General features: G+C 38.5%; 1 protein-coding gene across 2 annotated transcripts in view; it reads left to right on the forward strand.

Annotated features, from left to right (window-relative positions):
- The window catches only part of PCSK5 (proprotein convertase subtilisin/kexin type 5), a 436,684-nt gene that overhangs the window by 84,513 nt on the left and 327,528 nt on the right, over positions 1-24,643 (forward strand). For both annotated transcript variants that reach the window (XM_012650669.1, XM_012650668.1), the window contains exon 3: positions 5,203-5,316. In XM_012650669.1, coding sequence (XP_012506123.1) covers positions 5,203-5,316 — 114 coding nt within the window. The remainder of the gene's footprint in view (positions 1-5,202; positions 5,317-24,643) is intronic.

Raw genomic sequence — 24,643 nt, forward strand, 5'->3', positions numbered from 1 at the left:
TCAAGGCCACTCTATTTTTTTTTTCAGAGTCAGAGAAGAAAACAGAGAGGAGAAATATTTTCATGTTCTTTTCCTCAATTTTGTCAAAAAACATAAGAAATATACAAAATAAGATACAAAAAAATGCATAATATAGAATCCCACCCATTTTATATTCAACTGCTTCATTCAGATTATGAAATGAGTAATCTGATTACTGCCCTCCTTTCCAAATATTAATCTTGCATCTTCACAGGTTCATTTAAAATTGTTTATCACCTAAACATCCACCTCACCTCTCTTATTGTTTTTGACAAACTTTTTATTCCCAGTCAAACCAGAGAACTGGACTATGGGGGAAGAAATGCAAAGCTAGAAGAAAGAGACTAGACTAGGGCTTGCTCAGTCAACCTGCAGGGTGAAAAGAGGCCCACAAAGATTTTTGCAAGATCACATAGGTGACTGGTAACAAAACTAAGAGAATAGCCAAGCTCCTCCAATGCCAGCCACTTCTTTTTGTTACTTTACCCAACTTTTCTCAATATTTAAGTCATATTAGAACATGATATAAAAAAATTTAATTGTATAGGTAACATACTCCTGTGGTTCAGAAGTAACAAGGCATAAAAGGATATGCAAAGGTTTTCCTCCTGTGCCTATATCCCAGTCACCCTGTTTTCCCCCCAGAAAGCAATCAGTGTTATCAGGTTTGTTTGTGTGTAATCACTTCAGAGAAATGCAAAAATTGTAGTCTCCTCTATAAACTGTTTGTGCCTTACTTTTTTTGTTTGTTTGTTTTAAACTTTATCATGGAGATGATTCTTTGTCAGTGCATAGAGTCCAATTGATTCTCTTTTATGGTTACATTGTGCTGTGTTCCATCGTACTGATATGCCATTTTTTATTTAATTAACCTCAATTGATATGTATTTAGATTGTTTACAATTTTTAGTTCTTATTAGCAGTACTTCAGTAAATAACCTTGTGTGTTCACGTGTGTAAATGAATAGGTAGGGTAAACTCCTGAAAGTAGAATTACATCTTTTGTTATTTTTTGAAGGTATTGTCCAGTTATCCTCCACAAAGTTGGACACATTTACATTCTCCTCACCATTATGTGAGGATGACTATTTTATCATGCTCTTACTAACAGTATATTATCAACCTTTAGATTGTTATATCTCAAAGGTGAAAAATGCTATCTCGGTTTAGTTTTAATTTGCTTTTGTCTTAATATGCATCGGGCTAGGTATATTTTTACATGTTTAAGAAACTCGATTTACCTTTCCAGAGGTTTTGTGCACCTAATCTTTGCCCCTTTTCCTATCGTTCTTTTATTGATTGTAGAAACTCTTTATATATTAGGGAGATAGTCTTTTGTTCATGGTTGGAACTGTAAACTTTTCCCAGTTTGTCTTTTACCTTGCTTTTGATATTCCTTTTGCTGTCTCAAAATTACATGATGTTTTATGTAGTTAAATTTATCAGTTTTCTAAATCATTTTTTCATTTGTATTATACTTCGATAGGCATCTTCTACTCTAAGATTATTTTCAAAAGTCTTTCTTATTTCTTATGGTACTTTTGTGGTTTTATTTGTTTACTTTTACATTTAGGTATTTGATTCATTTGAAATTGATCCTGTTGTAAGATGTGAGAGTAGCTTCAGCTTCATTTTTTTTCCCCACTTGGTTGTTGTTCCAGCACCATTTATGAAGTAATGTGTTTTTCCTTATGAATTTAGGATAACATCATTATCCTACATTCTATTCTTACATGTTTCAGCTCAGTTTCTTGACTTTCTGTTCTGTTCCATTGACACATCTATAGGTATGTGCTAACAGTATATGTGTTAATCATTAGTATTAATATTTCTTAATATCTAAAGGGCTGATTCCCTCTCACTGCAAGGTTCATTTTAAAAGTAACAGCATAATTTGTTTCCCATTTATATTTATGTAATAACTTACATAATATCTATTCATATGATAACATCCTTTTTTTTTTCCTCCTGTTGCCTTCCCCATATGTAATATAAAAAGCTGGTAAATTCCAAAATAGTGAGATATAAGTTCAGGTGAGATTATGAGGACAGACTTCCCACAATTATCAACTGATGTGTTTTGGATCTGATGAAAAAGGACATCTTTAGATGGAGTTTCTTAATATCTATTCATATGATAACATCCTTTTTTTTTTCTCCTGTTGCCTTCCCCATATGTAATATAAAAAGCTGGTAAATTCCAAAATAGTGAGATATAAGTTCAGGTGAGATTATGAGGACAGACTTCCCACAATTATCAACTGATGTGTTTTGGATCTGATGAAAAAGGACATCTTTAGATGGAGTTTCTTAAGAAGCAAATGCACATTGTTCACCTGGACCACGTTTCTAGGGATGAGAGTGCTGTGAGTAGAGGGAGGAGCATCCTTAAAACCATGTAGCACGTGTGTATTGAAAATAATGGAGAATAGACTGATGGTTTCAAAGGTCCCATAGTTTTCACAGGTTAACTGTAGTTCCTTAACATATAGGAAATATTAATAGAACTTTCAGAAGTTAAATCAATGCAGGAATGCACACAATTATTCTTTTCTCCTGGGCTGACCATAGCTTTATGAAAATTAATTTGTAAGTATCCATTCTTTGCATTGGGCTTCTTGGCAAGAAATGAAATCTGTACAATACATTACCTCTGACTTTTTCTCTGAGAGCTCAAGGATAGACATATGGATAATAGTTTAAAAATATAAATATGGTCTTTCCAGTCATAGAAACCTTCCGATCCAAGAGGTGCTTTTCCCGCTTTCTAAAAAATATAGGGCTATATACTTATACCCATAAAGCACCAAGGCAAAATACATGGTATTTGACACTAAAAAAAGCCCCACTGACCTTTTCTTGAGTATCGCAGCCCTGTGATCAGAGTGACTTGCAGTCAAATCTAGATGCCGAGCTGCTGTGCCACCTTCTAGCCACCAAGTCCTATAATTAACCATTTTTGTTCGGTAAAATTACAGAAGAGGTGCTGTTTGGTAAGATATTTTGTTCTATTTTAGTACCTATAGTTCATCTAGGAAAATGGCTGTCAGTTGGTTTTTTCGCATACTTATCCCATTTGTCTATTTGAATCTGTGAATAGGGAGAAGTACATTCTTACAGTGTCACTGTAGGAATGATTATCCCCTCCCACCCATCGCAGTGTAGACTGTCCTGATCTCTAGAAGTCTCTTTATTGCGTCCACACTGGGGGAGATTTGACACTTTCTGATTTGTGCACCCATATAGGTTGGCAGTTTGGAATTTATGAAGGCTCTGTGAGGAAAGGCCACTGCCAATATAGGATTAGTTTTGAAAAGAGTTCTGTCTAAACAGATCTGCAGCCTTCTTTTACCAAGTGCGCAAACATGAACTAGTTCAACCTTATTGGGATAAGACCTATAGACAGTAATATAAGATAAGGATTGTACATATAAGTTTCGTAGTCAAAATCATCATGAGTGGTCTAAGTAATTGTCAATTAAATGTGATAGAGCCTGTGTCAGATGTCATTCATGGAGATCACTGTAGTTTCATGAGGTGCAGAATTGTAAAATACTTGCTAAATTTCCCTGGTAAAATGTTAAGTCTTTTAAAGATAAAGACAAATCTTACTCATCTTTATATTCTCAGCACAATGTCTGGCTCTTAATGCTTGTTGAATGAATAAGTGAGTGAATGAAACTCATTCCTGAGTGTTTGGAATGAAGAGGTTAAAATGTTTCCTGGAAATAAAAACCATACATGTGTGCCCATACTCGCCGCTCCACTCTGATTGCGGGGGATACTTTAGGAGCCCTTCTCCAGTAATCTTTTAATTGAGTAGGCAAGAGAAATTTTAACATCTTCCTGAATGGGTGGCTATGGAATTATAGCAGTGAAGTACGAAGGCTCCCTCCTCCTCAACTCATTTTTTAATTCCTCTGTGGAGAGTAGCGATAAATGATAGAACAAAACATTTCAGAGCATTGTGATGCGATTAGCTGTCACCAGAAGAATCAAACAAAGAAACATTTTAGGAACAAATTGAAGAATGCCACCAAGGTTGATACTGCATTTGAGACACTCCATTAAAACTAGAACATGCTTATTTTTCTGTTGCCATAATGATACCCTTTTAAAAGAAAATGTTACCATACATACCCATCCCATTAGGTTACTGATCTTGTATTAAACTCAGGGTTTCTGGTTATTTTGTTTAAACAAAGATTATGACTAAATATGAAGACTCGAATGTAGCGAGCGTGTTTGAATTTTCGAGCTGGTGAGGAGCCTACAGCTGAGGAAAGTGAGTGACTTCTCCAGTTTTGTGCCATGACTAGGACTACGGCTTTGGCTTTTCTGATTTTCCAAATAGTGCTTTTCCATCACACTGTGTAGTAGAAATTTTTTAAAATTTGTGATCCTGGAGCATTTGATCCCAGAACATTTAAAAAATTTTGTGCATTATGTAAGTCAGGGATTGTAAACTATGGCCCGTGAGTCAAATAGCCTCTTTTTGTACATAAAATTTCGCTGGGGCACAATCACACCCATTCATTTATGTATTATCTATGGTGCTTGCACTGATAGAATGAGGAATTGCATTAGAGACCAGGTGACCTGCAAAGCCTAAAATATTTATTTATTTATTTATTTATTTTTTATTTCAGCATATTATGGGGGTACAGATGTTTAGGTTACATATGTTGCCCTTGCTCCCTCCCTCCCTCCCTAAGTCCGAGTTTCAAATATGTCCATCTTTTGGGTGGTGCGCATTGCACTCTTTGTGTGTGCATATACCCGTCCCCTCCACCCTCCTCCCGTAAAATATTTATTATCTGGACCTTTATAGAAAAAGTTTATAAACCCTTAGTATAAGGTAAGGATGAAAAATACCTTAAAAATTAACTATCAACTTGTAGTAAATTGTGAGTAAAATACGCTTTCCAAAAAAGCCAAAAGGTCAGCTTGTTGTTGAGAGATATAAATGATCTGTCTATAAAAAACTAAAACACCTGCTTGCATTAAAAATTAAAAACAAAAAACTGGGTTTCTATCTTTGAGCTCCTGGACTCAGATTTTAGTTGCCACAATGAAGCCTGTGACTTAAATAGCATTGACTCAAGATGGGAAATGCCTTGTTTATGTTGTGCTAACCCTGATGGAACTTGAACACTCACCAAATGTCTTCCCTCTTGGCAGGTGGAGTGGATCCAACAGCAAGTGGTGAAAAAACGGACAAAGAGGGATTATGACCTCAGTCGTACTCAGTCTACCTACTTCAATGATCCAAAGTGGCCAAGCATGTGGTATATGGTAAGTTCACTAAGGAAGCCTGGCCTGGGGCCATGTCATCCAGTTTTGCATTGTATGGGGAACATTTGTTGGACTGGGAGGATGCAGAAATAATGACCAGGGACTTTTTCCTGTTTCAGGACCCACCGTTTGAAATTGGTTCATGGTCTATGATGCTTTCTGTATCTTTTTGAGCTTAGATCTTTGATTCTAATAAGGGGAAAGAAAAGGGAGCTCTGATTCACAGAAATTCTGTTTGAGAGCTTACTATGTGCAGTAGCTTGCTAAGTTTGGGCCAGAGAATAGAAAAATATACAAAGATGCAGACACCCTTAGACCTATCAATAATCATGTTTACCTCTGATACACATTTACTGCAGCCTGAAACCAGTCTAGTTAATGGATATTGGTTCTTGGAAATCATTGCAATGACTGCTGGTAGGTAATAGACTTATGCCATCTAATGTGTGCCCTCTCACTTCAGGTAATAGTTTTTAAAAGTAGACCAGGGAAAAAATAATTGGAAAGTGTGTGACTTGGTAGTTCAGTGGTTCAATCAAAAGGTTTTCAGTGAAAAAAACTTACTTAACATGTTGGAAAGAGTAATCCACCAGTTCAGTTGACATTGCCTCTTTTGAAAATGTACGTCTCTAGCCTTAGGGTTTTTAGGTTCATGATCACTGAGAAGTGAATTAGAGCATGTTAGTCATGAAATCTGCAAGTCACTGATTTGCTCTACAATGTGTAAAATGCCCTTTACTTTTCTCTTTCTTGAAAATTTTTATTGCTGAACATTGCCAGCATATTTTCCGCTATACTACTTTATTTTTTGTAATCCCTATTCCTGCTTCTCTACATAATGTCTCCAAACTGAAGAAAGGACAGGAATCCATAGCATTCCCCATGCCCTCCTCACATTCCTTCTGCCTGGAGCGTTCTCTCTGCCCTTCCCCACCTCTTAGGGTCAGGATCCTCCCATCCCTCACTGCTCCAGGGGCCTCCCCTGCATCCTCGTTTGCCATCCTGTTCCCTCCCCCTGGTCTCCTGGCCCTCTGTCCCTGCTGAGGGCCTGCTCTGTGTCCTGATCCCTCTCTGTATGCCCCCCTGAGAACCCAGCCCCGCACCTTGCATTGCTGGAATCTGTGCTTCTTTGGAGGTGGGTGAATGTGGCTGGTGTTTCTCCCAGCTTCCTTTTGCTTAGTCATACCCAGAAGTGGAAGGTTATGGAAATATGGTGGAGCCCAAACAGAACTTTACACAGAAAGCTTTCTTGTGTTTAAAGGGAAGAAAGGGGGGAGCCATAAAGCTAAGTTCAAGGGGAGGTGGGAATCTAAACATCTTTTAAGTAGGAGTCACGTGAGGGGACAGTAAAACACCTAATGGCTTATTAGCCCTAAGACCAAAAAAGAATGAACCACAAGGGAAGGTACTAGAGTAATTGCTCCAGGAGCTAAGGAGCTTTGTCTGCATTGACAACATGATAAGAATGTTTTGGGATTAAGAGATCAGATGGAAGCAAACTGCCTCTACACTCCTGTCTATGTAAGACCAGGGCGAGGCAGACCCTCCTTGCCGTCTGTTTCTCGTAAGGAAGAGCCAAATCGTTGTCTATGCGTGTCCCACTAGACGACAGACATATATGGCAGCTCTTCCTGATCCTCTCATCACGCCAGCAGGCCAGGCTGGACTCTCGTGGGAACCACGGCCAAGTCTTTAGCCACATGGCTAGGCCAGTGACTGCGGGTTTCAGTGCCGGCGTAGTGAGATTGCATCACTTCGAAGAATCACTGCTATGTAATATTTCACTGCAACTTCTTTTTCTGACATGAGGGAAGGTTGAGAGAAGAGCTTTTGTTTGGCCATTTAAAACGTTGGATGTTTTTCAGCACTTATTCGATAATAATAATCCACATAAGTAACATTTATTGAACACTTTACGATGTGCCAGGCAATGTGTTAAGCACTTTCTGAGTATTTTTCTAATGCAGTGTGAACAAACACGTGTGTTAATATTGGCCCTGTTATAAGAGCAAGGAATCTGTGGCTCATGAAATTTAGGAGCTTGCCTAAGATCACCAGGCCTGAAAGCGGAAGACATGCCAAAGCAGGCAAGTTGAAGCGGTGTCCACAGGATTAGCACAACATCCCGTCTTTACCTTTCTACTATTTACAAACATTGCGAGGGAGCTTCTAATCTTTTCTTAGAGAGATGACTAAAATGCAAGGCAGAATGGTGGGTGCTGTGTAGGCTGAACACAGTATCTTGGGGACAACCAAAGCCCGCCATAGATTCCTATGAAATGGTTACTTTTCCCTCAACAGAAAGGATGGAAAATAGGAGATATACCTTATGTTTATCTGTCAGGAGTATTAGGACAGAGTGGGAGGTGGGACCCTCAAATCTGCAAACCCAGATTCAAATCCCTGCCATTTCACTTAGTCTGTCCCAGATCGAATCAGTTAAACTCTCCTCAACTGTAGCAATAAAGGTGTCTCGCTCTTGTGTATGAGTTGTGTATGCTGCATAACAAAACACCGCAGAACTTAGTTTTTGAAACCACAATTAGCTCATGGGTTCTGCAAGTCAGGAATTCAGAGGCCAGTGATGCTGGCTTTCCTCTGTGATCCTGTGATTTCTCAGGCTTCAGACAAGGTGGCCCAGTCGTGTGGCTGGCAGATTGGTTCCTCTCCACGTGGGCTGCTTGCGTGTCCACTTAACATGGCACTGGCTTCCCCCAGACAGGTGATGCGAGAGATCTTGTTGGACATGGTGATGTCTTTTATGATCTAACCTCAGAAGTCAGTTACTACTGACTCAGCAACCTCAGCCAGTTACCATTGTCATTTTCTGTTGGTAACATGAGGCAGTGCTGGTTCAGAGTGCAAGGGGGCGAGGCAAGGGCCTGTCTGTTAGGAGGGCACGGTCGCTGGGGGCCATGTGGAGACTGTCAACCACAATCAAATGAAGTTTTTCATGAGAAGCCTTTAGCACAGCGCCTGATGCTAGAAAACCCTCAGTAAATCATTATTATTATTATTATTCTCTGACTTCTTAATTGCAATCATGCTGGTTCCTTTTTATCTGTTGTTTAAATTGCTATTAGTCAAAGATGGACGAGAGCTCATGTCCAGTGGGTATTCTTCGGAGCGGTGTTCGGTGGCACGTTAACGACACAGCCAAGGCAAGGTGTGATTTCCTTCTCCCTTTTTCTGAGCCCTGGGCCCTGCAGCAGTGCTTCTGACTCTCATAGGTCCTGCCTCCAGCTCGTTAGCCTGGGCCTGTTTCTGTCATTCAATATTTATCACAGGAGAATGGAGATTAAAGAATGGCATGAAGTGTGCCTGAGTGTCTCTTTTAATTAATTTAAAAGCTTTTCCCATGTCACTCCTCCCCTGGAAACCGGTGTGTGAAACCCTTATGTCTAGCCTTGAGGCTTGGGCAATATATTCAGGCAAATGTGCATTTACGAGAGTTTGTTATGGAGATAATGGCCTTATAATTACTGCTGTGTCCTGAGGAACTGTGCTCAGGTTTCCGGGATTTGAAGATCCCAATCCTAGAAATACAAGTCACTTTTTGTTGCCTCCACAAAGTTCTCCTGCATGTCTTCTTTGTCAGGCATGTTACCAAGCAATGAGAGTTTAGAAAAGCATGATTTTCACCTCCTACGAAGGTCAGTAAAGGTGGGAGGAATATGTAGGCAACAAAGAAAGTTTGCTGAGCGAGCGACTTCTCCCTAAAAGTCTCCCTGGGATCGTGTGTGTACATCCAGCCACTGCTGCTTGGGCATTGGGCTGTAATTTTTGCTTGCAGATTTGCTTCTTCCGTTAAAAGCTCCTAGAGAGCTTTAACTTGAGCAAGGTTGGGCCCCACTGTCAGAGAGTCTATGTTCTCATATGGAGAGGGGCTCAGGCAGTGGGATTTCATCAGAACTCCCTGGGTGATTCTAATGTACAGTATGTGGTAAATGATCAGTAAATTCTAACTGAATAAATGAATGAGCAGTTTAGAATAAAAGCACATCTGTGATCACCTCCCTAGTAGAGAATGCTTAGTATGAGTCAAGCATTTTGCCATGCTTTCACATGTCTCATCTTACTACCAGTGTTCCAGTGAGTCAGGAGCTGCGGTATCATCATCTGCATTTTGTAGATGAGGAAATTAAAGCATGGAAAAGTTCAGTAACTTGCCCACGGTCACACCATTTACCAGGGGCAGACTTCGGTGTTCAAATGCAGTCGCTCACTTCTTCTAACTTCCTTCTACACCCGTGGTTCTCAATGGAGCAGGCAGCAAAATCACCTTCTCAAAGGCTTCTTAAAACAGATTGCTGAGCCCCTCCCACCTTCCCAGGGTCTGGGAGTTTGCATGTCTAGCAAGTTCCCAATTGGTGCTGGATGCTGGGGTCCCAGAACCCCTCTGAGAACGGACGTCCCTACCATACTATAAACTAAGTTTATGTGAGCACAACCTGCTTCTGTCGCCCGATTATCAGGTGGGGAAGGAAAGGCTTTTAAACTTATGAGGCATTTTGAAGCACGCTGGGCCAATTTAACTTTTTCTGAGTCTTATGCCTTTTCCTTACTGACACAGTTTTCTCTTTGGGAAGCTGACAGCTTTAATATGAGAAGATATTTTCACTTTATCTGCACTGATTGAAAATACCCTTGGCTTGTATATTCTTTCAAGCTGCTCCTGAGACAAAGGGTATCTGATAGGAAAGGTCGTGAGCATTTGCCCAAGTCATTGGGAACTCAGGATAATAGAATTGGTTTTAAAGGACCTAGCTGGTACAAGGGACCATTTTTACACGACTAAAGAAAATGCAGTTTGACTCCACAGATAGCAAAGTGAAACAAGACTTCCTCAAGGATCTGGAACTGCCGATTGAGCAAGTTCGGGGAGTTACATATTTTAAAAATTGTTATAAAATATTTAAGACATACAAAAAAATCTAACTAATACCTGCCCTAAACTGGAGACTAGAACATTATCTATATAATTGAACTCCCCTCTGATCCCTATTGTAAAGTGTCCCTTCATCCTCTATGGAGTCACCACTGGTGCTGAATTTGAAACACATGTTGGGAGTTCCCTCTTGTTGCTAGGATGCTCCTCTTTGTGGGAGGTGTTATTCAGTTTACAGTAGATTTACATTTTTTGAAATTCTCATAAAACACACATTCCTACATGGAAATTCAGCAGTTGGGCTATTGATGAACAGTCTCTCAAGAAGACAACTTGGAAATGATACTTGGGGGAAAATGTGAGTTTAACAGAAAAGCTTTTTTATTCCTTTAGTCATGGAAATATTGCTTAAGGAAATTGATCATGTAGTATTTTGAGTCTAACTGTTAAAAACTAATAATGATTTTGGAGAAAACAGTTGTAAATAACTTTAAAAAATGTATATACATGTACATGCATACATGTAATTTTTGCCACATGGAGGGCAAGCTCAATTTAAAAGAAAAAAGGAAAGAAGGACTTGGACATTTTGGTTTGACTCTCAGACTCTAGTAGTTAGTATGACTGGTCTTCTTGACTCGTCATCTTAGCACAGTAGAACTTTTTGTGATGGATATTGGGTGGCCTGTTTAATATGCATTATTTAAAGGCAGACCGTAACAAATGGGCTCATTTTTTTGAGTACTACCTCAGATTTCATGAAAGCTCTCTGGGTGGTTTTTCTGAAAGGAAAAAAAAAAAAAATCATATTTGTCGATCAGCAGAGTGAAAATTAGCTGAGTTCCATTATGCATGTGGGGCATATCTGCCAAAAACTATGAATTAGCTAGGATAGTAATTGTGAAAAATGATTCGAAGCCACATGTTTTTTTCTCAGCCAACTGGATGATGTTCAGTACTCCAAGAGTTTGAGGCATTGCTGTGTCTGTGGTTGGCACACATTTTTCTAATGATTTATACTGTCATTTGACTCATAAAATCTGGTGGGGTTTGTGGCATTATTGTCCTGGGCAGCTTGGAAATCATCCTTTTAAGACACTCCATTTAGCTGTTTTAATTGCAAATGCAACATGGTAGAAATCTGCAACCATGTGGCACATTCTGATGCAAGCAGGAGGCCTTCTGAGAAAGGACACGTTCCAGCGAGGCAGTAAATGATAGCATTGCCGGGGGTTGAGACATGGTTTGGTTGTACTCATGTTTGCTGCTAACTAGCTCTGTGACCTCTAGAAAGGTATTTTCTCTCTCTAAACCCTAGTTCGTCTGAAAACATGAGGGATCTGGATTAGATACTTTCTTAAGATCATTCCTGCTTTGACTTTTAGTTCCACGTGGAAAGTTGTACTGGGTATTGAGTTTACGGAGATCACACCTTCAATGGGCCCATGTCTGGTCTCCAGCCAAGAGTATCCCACGAGCTCCTGTCTGCTCTATACTTGATATGCACCCCGTGTTGGAGTCCCTAAGACCACCCGCAAGTTTGGTGAATCACTGGGACTCACACGACTCATCATGTAGTCATACTAATGGCTATGCTTTATTTCTGCAAAAGGATACAAAGCAAAATCAGCAAAAAGAAAAGGCACATGGGCAAAGTCCACAGGAAACCAGGCTCAAGCTTCCAAGAGACTTCTCTCAGCAGAGTCGCACACAGAGCACTTTTCCTTCCAGCACTCAACTGTGACCACACATGGGAAAAGTTGTCTACTGGGGAAGCTCGTTAGAGACTCAGGACTCACGGTGGTTATTGGGGGATGATCACACAGGCACTCCTTGCTTACCATTTACCAAAATTCCACACTCACAGAAGGAAAGCAGGTGTTCAGCATACTCCATATTGTTTGCATAAATGGTTTAGGTGCAGTGAGCCATTCTTATTAGGGAATGGTGGGAATTCTCTCAAAATCCACGTTCCCAGATGCCAGTCAAGGGCCAACTTTGCAAGAAGGACTTTCAAAGGATACCAGTCTCAGGCCTGCTGTATTGACTCTTCTCTGCACTTCCCTAAACCAAATTCATGATCTTAGCCCCCCAGAGGTGCCTGTTCCACTGTTCCTTCTCTTAGTGCATGGATGGAAATCTGGATGTCATACTTGACTCCACCCTTAAAGCCAATCCACCATCAAGTCAAAGCTGCTTTACCTCTTGAGGCAGTTGTCATCTCTCCTTCCCCCCACCACCACCTTAGTCTGAGCCACTGTTGTCTCTCGACTACACTACCGCAATAGCTATGTACCTGCCTCCTAGTTTCTACTTTTTGAATTCTTCCAGTCTGTTCTCCATATATTCTTCCAGTCTGTTCTCCATATAGTAGCCAGAATGATTATTAAAACCCCCAGCCAACCAGCCAACCAACCAAAGAAAAACACCTTCCCATTTAGTTACTTTGCTTAACACCTCTGAAAGACTATTTATGCAAACAATATGGTGTTTTAAGAATGAAGACCCAAATAGCATTGCCTTTAAGTCTGCACACGGTTTGCCCCATGCCCATCTCTCCAAACATCTTACAGCATTTTCTGCATCACTTTATGCTTTCAGCCTGCAGGCCGCACTTTTCTTCCTACAACACACCAAGTTTATTCCTTTCATAGATCCTTTACACATGCTATCCCTCTGCCTGGATGCCCCTCTATGCCCTTTTGCCTGGTTAATTCTGACACTCCCTTCAGATCGCCGTAAGCTTTTTCTCAGCCTTCCTTGAGTAGCCAGGTCCCTCGCTGCATTTGCTGTATCACCATGCACATCCCTTTTTTCGTACTTAACGTAATTATAATTTCCCATCTCTGTGTGATTGTGTGATGATTACTCTTCCCATTGGATAAGTTCCATGGAGACAGGAACCATGAGAATCATCATGGAATCCTCAGTGCCTCCCACAGTTCCTGATATATAATAGGCCCCTATTGATACTTATTGAATGAATGAATGGATCAATGAAGCATGAATAGGTAAAAGATTATTTGTGCTAATGTTTATACTGTACTGTATTTTTGTTTGTATTAACTTCAAACATTCTTTAACCATTCTTTTTTAACCATTAGTAAAGAAGAAATGGGTATTTTATGATTTTTTTTGTGTGCTTTAGAAGAAATTATGTGTTTGTGATTTATCTGGGAGTACTTTTATTATATCTTGAATTTGCAGTTGTGTTCCTGAGATGCATTTACAGCTGTTCTGCTCTGCCTCAAGTTACATAGGACTATTTCTTTAACTTAGATGGAAGTCCAACGTGCTAATAGCTGGAAATGTTGGCAGCACTCTAACAGAGTATGCACCGGCACTCACACACACATGGCAGCCCTCTTTCATCTTGTTATCTTTCCAATCATGGCAACTTCCCCAGGTAGAAAAAGTCAAATATTTTCATAATATTTTTTTAACATTTGTTTTCCACGCATTATTTCTTTCATCATAGGTAGTCACCATAATTTTCTGTGATTTGTGAAGATCTACTCCTATTATGGCATTTTGAAAATCTCCATCACTTTCTTGAGTTTAAACCTGTGAGACTAACCCAAGGGCATTTAGGGGGCCAAACACATGACTGACTGAGCTAGAATAATAGCACCTCCTTTTTAAAAACTTTGTATTTACTAAATCAATAAATTAACACAAAATAAAAATGTTCATAATTGATAATTCCAAGAAAAAGCAAACTTGTATTTCAGGTGTGGTCCATATTTGTTCTACAGCCTGGGAAACCCCAACTAAATCGAAGTTCTTAGGAGGCAGACTTTTATTAATGCATTTATTCATTTGTTCATTCATTCATTTATATTTGGCAAAGATTTATTTTTTTCTAAGCACCTACACTGTTCCTGACACCAAGGATAAAATAGTATTAATAAATGAGATGGCCATGTTGCCTTCTTTAGTGAACTTAAGAGGAACATTTTATGGGTAGGGGTTTGGTAATTTTAATCACTTTGCCTAATCATTTGATGCTGGTCCACTGAGGGTACATTAGCAGTACCTTAATTGATACTTGCTAATTAACTTATGATGATTATGATAATTGTGACTTCATTGTCACACGTGATGATTGTGATGAAAGTGGCTATATTAGGAATGTTGGTAACCTGTAAGTAACTAGTTGACATGCTCCCAAAAGAGGCCAATAACTAATGATCCACTTGGAAAAATCATTTTTGATAACATCTGTTCCTGCCAGTGCAAATTGTTACAACTTAGTATGAAACTCCTTGAGCAAGATATAACTTATTTCATACCAGTAATTTATCTTTTCAGCTTTGCTTTCAAAGAGTAAAAAAATAACATGCATAGTCTGGCCCTTTGGGCCCCACTCTACCATGATGAGTGGATCTATTAACAGAAGCAAAGTTGTTTTTATCAAGATTTTAGCTGAGATTTTTCTTTAATCAGTAACTCATTTTCTGCAAGAGAGCAGATAGGATTGACCCTTGAACTCACTTAATCTGTGGTTGTCTTCTTGAACATGTTGATTCACGTTCTTTTATCAAACAGCTTCTCTGAATTTCTCATTTCCAATTTACTTTTCACTCAGTATTGGAATCAGTTCTAGCGATGAAGGCACATGTTTTGGCTTATTGTAGCCTATCTCTCCACCAATAGGTAGGGTTCTTTGAGTAAGTGCGCAATAAAATGTCTGTTGATATAATGTGAGAGAGAGTGTCGCTCATTTATATTTCATCATTTTCCAAAACCACAGAACGTGAGTTTGGCCATTTCTGAAAGGTGATGGTGCCTTCAGATGTTTTGTGTTGAGAATTCAAATTCTAAAATTATCTGAGACAGGCATCTGGAGTACATCTTTTCCTTAATTTTGATCGACAGTGAACTTGGCCAGGAAATTAATGGAGTAAAAGGAATGATACTTAGCAGTCCAGGCATAAGAAGAATCAGAAGGAAGAAAAGCCTAAATTGCCTGGGGAGGAGAAATTATTGACCTTCTTCAAATAGAATGCACAGCCACATCAATAGGATTTTCCCAGTTTTTCCAATATAAGAAGATCCTTGGTAGGCTGCCTCAGCCTAGGAGTGGCATCCCAGGCTAGTGATGGATAGTCCAATATGCAAACAATTCGAGCTGAAAGAGCTGCTTTACACTAGAGGAAGTCAAATTACAGTGAGACAAGTAGAAGAAAACTATTAATTCCAGAAATGGGATTTGATTACTTAATTGCATAGATCAGGATCAAAATTGGATTCAGAATGCAGAGGTGTTATTTTTTGACGGTGCATGATGTGGCCAAAGTGAAAAATGCATTCACTGATTATTCTTTCCTTGATTAAAACGAGGGGGAACTTGATGAGAAACCTAATTTCTTCCTTTCTGCTAAGAAAGAAATCAGTCAATTGGTCTAGATAGTGTCTATTCAAATATTTGTACAAGATTTACAGAATAATCTTAAAAAGACTACTTGGAAGAAGTGTAGCTTTTGTTTTCTTTCTTTTCTCTTTTAGTTTCCTGGTGAGTTGAATTTGACCCTTGTAAAAAGCCTGCTGGTATAGAAATTCTGATCCAGACATAGAAAATTAGCATGTCTGAAGCAAAGCAAAACAAATTATGCCTAGGTGGCATAGAGCTGTGTTCTCTAATGATCTCTTTGCATGGTTTCCTGAAGCTTAGTTAAATTAGTGCCTTAAAAACTTGGTGTTTGGGTTAGTTACTTGATGATAGAGAAATCATTTTCATCTTTTAGCGAACTAGAAGAAATTCAGCAGGACTCTCAGCAGTAGTAAGTTAAGCATAGAAGGTCCACATTTTTTTTTTTTTAACTCATTCCTGTTTGTTGAAATGTTTCATGTGCTCATTCCCATTTTTCTTCTGTGCCCATGTTCTGTATTCCAGGCCCTTCCACTGCACATCCACGCATACCACACAAGCACACAGAAACAGATGCTGTGCATGTTTTTGCAATTAGCGCTTACTCTGAGTTAGGTGGTCTTTAAGAAGATACTGAAGAACAGCTCATAGGCCACCAAATTAGAATGGGCCTGAGATGTAAGTCAATTTAAGCCTCATACGTTTTCAGTCACTAGAAATATACTCCACTTAGATGGCTCTTTCTGTAATGAGTAATTCTGTTCAAAAACACTTCCTTGTACTTTATCAAAAACTTATGTCGCTTGGTCTAAATTCCAGGTTGGCATCACATCTGATCCCTATTTCATGTGCTTACGCTGCAAATATTATTGAACCTTTTTGGAAAATTTAAAGCAAAAGTCCAGAGACTAATATACAGTGAACGCCCATGTCTCTGTTACCAACTTCAATAATTATCGACTCAGGGCCAATATGCTTTCATTTATTGCCCCCTCCACTCTGATTATGGTAAAGCAAATAGCACACTTCTTTTCATGTCATCACTGAATAGTCTATTATGTATCTCTTTAAGATAACCATTTTATCTCTTTAAGATAACCATAATATCATTATCATATGTAAAAAATTAATTTTTTTTTTTTTTTTTTTGAGACAGAGTCTCACTGTGTTGCCTGGGCTAGAGTGAGTGCTGTGGCGTCATCCCAGCTCACAGCAACCTCAAGCTCCTGGGCTCAAGCGATCCTACTGCCTCAGCCTCCCAAGTAGCTGGGACTACAGGCATGTGCCAACATGCCTAGCTAATTTTTTCTATATATTTTCAGTTGTCCGATTAATTTCTTTCTATTTTTAGTAGAGACGGGGTCTCGCTCTTGCTCAGGCTAGTTTCGAACTCCTGAGCTCAAACAATCCGCCCGCCTTGGTCTCCCAAAGTGCTAGGATTACAGGCATGAGCCACCACGCCTGTCCAAAAAATTAATTTTTTATATTATCAAATCTCAAGTCAGTTTTCAAATTTCCCCTACTGCCTTGAAATTTTTTCTTTGTAATTTGTTTGAGTCAGGCTCCAAATAAGGTTCATATGTTGTGACTGATTGATATATCTCTTCAATCTCCATTATTCTATAGATTTCATTTTTTTCCTGTGAAAATTTTTGCTTGAAGAATCTATGGCGTTTCAAGCTTCATGTGATCTTAATTTTGCTGGCTGCATTCTCCTGGGGTCATTTAGCAAGTTCTAGCTCTGATATTATAAGTAGACTGGTAGGTAGTAAGAGCTAAAGGACCAAGTTCAAATTCAATTTTATTTTTGAGAGAATGAGGGAAGATTATTGCCTACTTGATGGTGTGTACTTCCATCTGGAGGTCTGCTTGTCTTTCTTTGTAATATTAGCAGCTACAATCATCTAGATCATTTAAGTATTCATTAAAGTTTGCCAAATAATGATATTCTCTTCCTATGACTTCTTCTTAATTTACTGGCATAGAATACTTTTATAAAGAGTTTCATTACCAATTCATGGACTTCACCATATTCGATGTGTTTTATTTCATTGAAGTTATAAACATTATTCTTGCTTAAATTGTCCCATCTTTGGCTAGTAAGAAAGAGACCATTCAAATTGACTTCTAGGTCCTTTTCTAATTTTTAAATTTTTTTTTCCTTAGAGATAGAGTCTCTAAGTCTCTCTGTCACCCAGGCTAGAGTGTGGTGGCTCACTGCATCATAGCTCACTGCAGCTTCGATAGGCTGAGCTCAAGTGATCCTCCTGCCTCAGCCTCCCAAGTAGCTAGGACTATAGGTGCGCACCACCATGTCTGGCTCATCTTTTTTTTTAATTTTTATTTTTGTAGACATAATGTCTTGCTATGTTGCCTACACTAATCTCAAACTCCTGGCCTTGAACGAACCTCCTGCCTCAATTTCCTGAAGTGCTCAGACCATAGGTGTGAGCCATTGCGCCCGGCCTAGGTCCTTTTGATGTGACCTCAGTATTTTTACTTCTGACATGACAAACTCTCATATGTATCTTGTAAATTTCCTGTTCCAGGTCTGTAATCAACCATTTCTCCAAAAACCCTGTTCCTTTTTTTTTTTTTTTGAATTTGATATATAGAGATCACAACATGAGTGCTGAGATTCTCATTGTTATTGGGTTGGTCTTTAGAACTTTTCAGTGAACAGATTTGGGCATATGCATTTTTTTATATATAAAATATCCCATGAGTTTATGCAGATATTTTCAATGTAAAATCAATTTAACAGAGCTTTTAAGATTTACCGTCATCAATTTTACATCTGCATATTTTTCCTGAAAATCCTGTTCTCAGTGTCATCAACATAATTACTCTTTGGTTTTATCTCACACTATATACAACACTATCTCAGAGTAACAGTACTACCACCAGCACTGTGATAGCTACCAATAATTTAAATTTCATATAGTTCTTTTTGTCCTTAAAAACACATGTCACGTGGTCAGATTATTTGTTCTAAATTACTTGGAATATTTCTCTTTCTGCAAGCATTTTGAAATGGCTGCCATGCAGCCCAGAAATCCCAGAATCTTCTTAAGTTCAATCATCCTGGGCCCTTTGAAAAGCATCTTTGTTACCTGTTACATGATTTAAAGTCTACTCTACTATTAATAGCATAAGCTTTTGGCGGGGGGGGTTAATATGTTTTGGTTTGTGTTCTCTGTGCTATAAGTGGAAGGTTAGAAAATATTACAAAGATATGCGTTGCTGCAGCTTGTATAGGCAATAGTAGATGGAAGGTAGCACAACCGTCTGTTTCAAAAACCTGATGCCCTGGAAATAAATACTCTATCTTGAAGGGATGACGTTAACTCCACTAGGTCTATTCACAATAGTGGATAATTATTTCCCCTAATGTGCCTATTTTAGGAAAGAGTGTGTTAAACTTGCCATTCTTTATTAGTTTGAAAGATGAGGTAAAACAGGACTGGAAACATTTCTAATTGTAGAATTTTGTCCAAGAAAATGAAAGATTAAAGAGCTCCGTAATGATCCAACCTGATTCATCCCGGACAAGTGAAAGGGAATGTGCAGTGAACAAATCATTTAAACTAGTTGTACACACTAATGAGCATCGAATTTGCTCTGTCCTCCCAGGACTTGAGAACTAGGAGTTACTACAGACTGCTCAATAAAGGCATTAATTTAATGTATAACAGAAGAGAAAATGAAGGAAAGAAACAAGAAATGTAATTTCCACAGAAAAAAGTAAATTGGTAATGATTTTATTCATTCAACAACATTTACTGAGCTCCTCCTACATGTCAAGCATAATTCAACCTGCTGGGGATAACGAATATGAAAGGGTTATGCACTCTGCTCACTAGCAGGTTGTGGTCAAACTGGGAAACCACTAACTTTATGTAATATCTAACAGTATAATGCAGGCATGCACAGAGTACTGTAAGACCCCTGCAGGTATATATAAGCATTTTGATGTTGTTAGGATCTTTGATTACATGAGCCTCAATTCCTGACATCTTATATGTACACATGTTAGATATTAAAATTAAGTGATGATGATACAGGAGAGGATTTCTTTGCAGGCAAATGAACGATTTCCACATAATTATTGCAAAAATTGCTTCCCATGGAACACTACTTCTGAGGATTCTTAATAGCATCTCCAAAGTCTAGTTGTTTGGGACATAGTGATTTGAACAAACTTAGGAAGAATTCTTTACTGCACGACTTCTCCTAGACTTCATTATCCTAATACGCTTTGTGAATTGAAAAGAGAGAGATGTAAATAGGCAATATTTGTTTCCCTAACATAGTTACCTATTTTTTCCAGAGGATACATTTTACACAACACATAGTTTCAATTGAGATTGAATTGTAAATCATGAGAAAATTCAATCCAAGCAAGGGGAAGAGGAAAAAAATGGAAGAGGGAGGGAGTGTATGGGCTTCTGTAACTCCTGACTGGTACATCTCGCTTGATCCGGGAGGTAAAGCAGGTCTCCAGGAATCCGGTTCTTTCTGCTACTCTGATCTCTCCAGTTGCTGGGTGCATTCTCAAACAAGCTTTCTGCTCATGGTTGTAAGCTAGCTGTCTGTAGTTCCTAGTTAGAATCTAATGGGAAAAAAAGAGGGCTTTGCCTTGGTGTGCTGTGAAAAATTCTTGGCAGTATACACTTTCTTTTCCATCTCTCCTCAGCTGTTTCTGTATTGTTATTGTTTTCTGACCACTGAGCCTTAGCTGCCTTGTTGGATACCTTTGGGACAAGGTGATTTAGAAGGAGAATTCTATGTAAGAAGTAGCAAGAGTCCGCAGAGGGACATGAGGCTTGGGAAAGGAGGTCATCCCACCCCAACAGAAATCTCGGGGCATGGATGGGCAGGCTTGTCACATACTTGCTGAAAAGCTCTAACCAGGCAGCTTTCAAGAAGAGATAGCTGGCATGCTGCCTAGCAAGGGCGAACTCAGTGTTGGTCAAAAGAAGGACAGTGGGTGGTGTGTTGGCCCTGGCTCAGCTTCCATGTGACTCTGTTGCTGCTGCTGGCAGCAACTGCCTCTCCTGAGATCATCTTGCGGTGGATCATCATGGCCTGAGCTCTGTGCCCTGTACCCTTTGGGTCCTAATCTTTAGATAACATTTAAAAAATTGTGCCTGTGATGGGTTCCCCCCAACCCAAGAGTTTGTTTTGATAGATTTGAAATCTACAGACAAGTTGAAAGAGTAGTATAATGAACACATACATTCCATTCCTCTGGATTTACCAAAAGGTAATATTTTCTCTCTTTATACACCCCCCAAACACACACTTTTTTTTCCCTCTGAAAATAAGTTGCAGACATTGTGAAAGTGCACCCCTAACTGTTTCAGGGTTCATCTCCTAAGAATGATTTTCTTCTATATAACTAAAGTACCATCCTCACTTCTAAGAAAATTAATGGTGATTTTATTAAAATTACTGCCCATATTCGCATTTCTCTAATTGTCACAATGATTTTTTTTATAGATCTATGACTTTCGATCCAGAACTCGGGATGGGGGGGGGTCATACATTGTCATTATTGTTCCATTTCTTTAACTCCTTTAGACTGGAGGAGCTCACCTCCCTTACTGGAGTGTATGTGGGGGGGTGAAGTTGGCGAAGGGTAGGAAGTGGTCTTTCATGTTGATGATTTTGATGAGGCAAGGCTTGTGGTTTGTGGAATAAATCTCACTTTGGATTTGTTTGATGGTTTTGTTCAGGACTAAATGAGGGGTTAAACATTTTTGGCCTGAAAACTACCCAGATGAGATTGTACCTTTGTCAGTGATTCACGTCAAGTGGTATAATGTCAGAAATCACATTTTTGATGATGTTAAATTTGTTCACTTGGTTGGTTGAGGTGATACCTGCTTGATTTCTCTATTGCAAAAGTACACTTTCTCTTTATAATTACTAAGATTATCTGAGGGGTGATACGTTGAGGTGTGTGCATATCCTATTCCCTGTCAAACTTTTCCCGAGATGTTAGTATGTACTGATGATTCCCAACTAAATTAATCATTACATCTGTGATTGCAAGATGTTGATTTTCTAATTCTGTAATCCCTTATTCACTCTGCTTTTTAAAAAAATATTATTAGGAACTCACGGATTCCTTTCAACTGTAATGATTCATTTATAGGCATTATTGACTTTCTTTTTTAGTTCTTGAATTGTCCCAAGTTTGAGGAGTGGGAGACCTTTCAAGTTGGCTCCTGTGTCCTTTTGAGATGTCCCTAACATTTCTTCCCTTATAGCACACCAAAATGTTCACCTTCTATTTTCTCTCCCCAGACCTAGAAATAACCATTTCTCCACTAGATGGTTTCTTTTGTTGAGGAATGGTATTTAAAAACCAAGAGGTTGGTGATAAGGATGTCATGGGTTCTGATGTCCTTTTTCAGTGGACAGAGCCAAGAATGTCTATCTGGAGTTCATAGTGGTGCCCCCAATTGCAATCCAGTACCACAGGTTCTTCTTCCTCATCCATTTCATGTTTCTGCCTTCTTCCCACAGTGGGAATCATGGTTTTTACCCACATCCGTAAATTTCCCACCATACATACAAAATAGTGCTGGAATTACTACACCAATACCATTACCAACAACAGGCCTATTTAAGTAAAATTTAAGATTTCTTTCTGTCCTTAGACTATATCCACTGAGGCAATACTACTTGGTTCAAAAGTTGCTTGAATAAATTCTTTTTTCTCTATGATTATATCATTAATTTAATATATAGTTAGGTTAATTTGCTTCTGTTCTGTTCAGTTTTATAGCTCTCTCCCCCATCTTTCTATATTTAATTTTATTAATTTATTTAATTTTATGTTGGAATATGTAAGACATATGGTTCAAAGTAAAATATGTAGAATACTGTATATGCATGTTTTTCCATTTTGCTTTTATCACTTAATCTATTCCTGGAAATCACCCTATATTGGTTAGAAATTTTTATTCTTTTTCGCAGCTGTATTGTGGTAGAGTTACCATAATTTATTTGATTAGACACTGATGTGGGGGCATTTAGGTTGTTTTCCAGTATTTTATTTTTACAAATAAATCCAGACTGAATAACCTTGTACACATTTTTTGTTGTTGTTATTGGAGTTATATTTTCAGGGTAAATGCCTGGTAGTAGAATTGCTTAGTCAAAAGGTAGCAGCACAAATAATTATTAGATATTGCCAAATCCCTCTCAGCAGGGCTAGAACAGCTGACATTCCCATCAACCATGTTTGAGAGCGCCTTCTCCTCCTTACCTGGCTGTGTTTTTTGTCAGTTTTTGGATTTGGGCTAGAGATTCATGGGTGAGAAGTGGTATCTCTGTGTATCTTATCTGATACTAGAATCACAACACTGCTTTGTCCCAACCCCTTGTTCTTGGAAATTTGAATTACTCTATTTTAGGAGTTAGATTTTGCTTTGTGAGACAATTTTAATGTGTTTTCCCTTTAATAGGGACTTTTAAGCTCATTGACATTTATAGATATGGCCAATAAATTTAATCTCAACTGTCATATTATTTTGTTTTTTATATTTTGGTTGATATTGCATTATTTTTGTTGTTTGATGATGTGATCTGTTCCTTACTATTTTTAAATAGGTTTTTTCTTGGGCTGGGAGGAGGGTGGAAAGTTTATATTATTATTTTAGTGATTATTACAAATAACTTTTATATGCTCTTAGTTCTTTTTTCCTCACTTAGACTTCTGTATTTGGTTTGTCAGCTTTTAAATGATACCTTTTGACTGCTGCTACCTATGGAAAAATTCATTTGCTTATTCTATTTTACCATTTCTAGCTCTTTTCTCCTTCTATTTTAGGTTTATTATTCCTACTTTGTCAGAACACATAATAAATACTCTCCTTCCACCCTGGTTCCCACCTTTGTTTTAATCTTAGATTTATAATTACATATGTTTCCTGCTCACCATCAGTTCTTTTGCCAGTCACATCTTGATTGGATGAAGCAGATCCTCTACTAGCTTACCTAGAAGGGGCTCGTAAGTGCAGTATACCCTGAGTTCTTAATTGTATAAAATTTTTCTATAACCTTGGTACTTGAAGGATGGCTTGGTTGATTTTCGGGGGGGGTGTCCTTTCTTTTTTTTTTTACCTTGCAAGTGACTATTTATTTATTTATTTATTTTTGGCCCGGAGGCCCAAGGGACGTTTTCCCTGAAAGTGTACTGTTACAAATTAGAATAGGTACAAGCATATTAAATCTTCTTTGTCCATTTTCTTTATTAGTTACTTTGTCTTGGGTACTTTTTTACCTCTATGTTATTCGCTTTCTGTCCTGTTTTTTTATATTTATGCCTTTCCTCAATGCTCCCGATTATATTTTCAGTCGAATCAGTCCTCTCTCGAACACGTTACACTTTAGTTTTTATTTCTAATATAATTTAGTCTTCAGTTTATTTCCAGAGTTGGTCAACTCTGGTTTCACAGTTTTATGTTTTTTTCTGTCCATGTACATTTTCAAAATTTTAATTTGAGCTATATTTCCATCTCTTCAGATTCTATTTTAGCATATTTCATTTAGGGTCAGGTATTGTGTTACACTTTTGTTCTATTGTAGAATGTTGAGCAGAATTTTTATCAGCTGTAATATTTTGATTCTCTTTTTACATTTTGTTCTTATAGGAACATTGAATAGATATTTATCTACTGGTCTCTGTTCATTTTGAAACATTTTCTTTTCTTAGGCCATTGGTAGCAGTTGTGCGTAGAAAGAGGCAAAAGTGTGGGTGACTTACTGTGTCCCATGGTTTAAGAGAGCGTTCGTGTTTTAGTACAGTAAGGTTCATTTGTTTTGACCAGTGTTTTTGAAGGGAGTGAGGGGAATGTAGATAGTCTTTTGATTTTGTGATTCCCTTTTGCTTTTATGGGAATTCTACTTTTCATCTCTTTCTTATCTCTTCCATCAAGGCTTCAACGGGGGCCCCTTCCCGGTTACTCCTTCCCTCCCAGAGCTGGTGCCTTCCTGTAACTGCCATCTCTGCTGCTTTGCACTGTGAGCTCAGGTCTCAGGTCTGCTCAGTATTT

Source organism: Propithecus coquereli, unplaced genomic scaffold (genome assembly GCF_000956105.1).
Source record: "Propithecus coquereli isolate 6110/MARCELLA unplaced genomic scaffold, Pcoq_1.0 Scaffold339, whole genome shotgun sequence".
Lineage (NCBI taxonomy): Eukaryota > Metazoa > Chordata > Mammalia > Primates > Indriidae > Propithecus > Propithecus coquereli.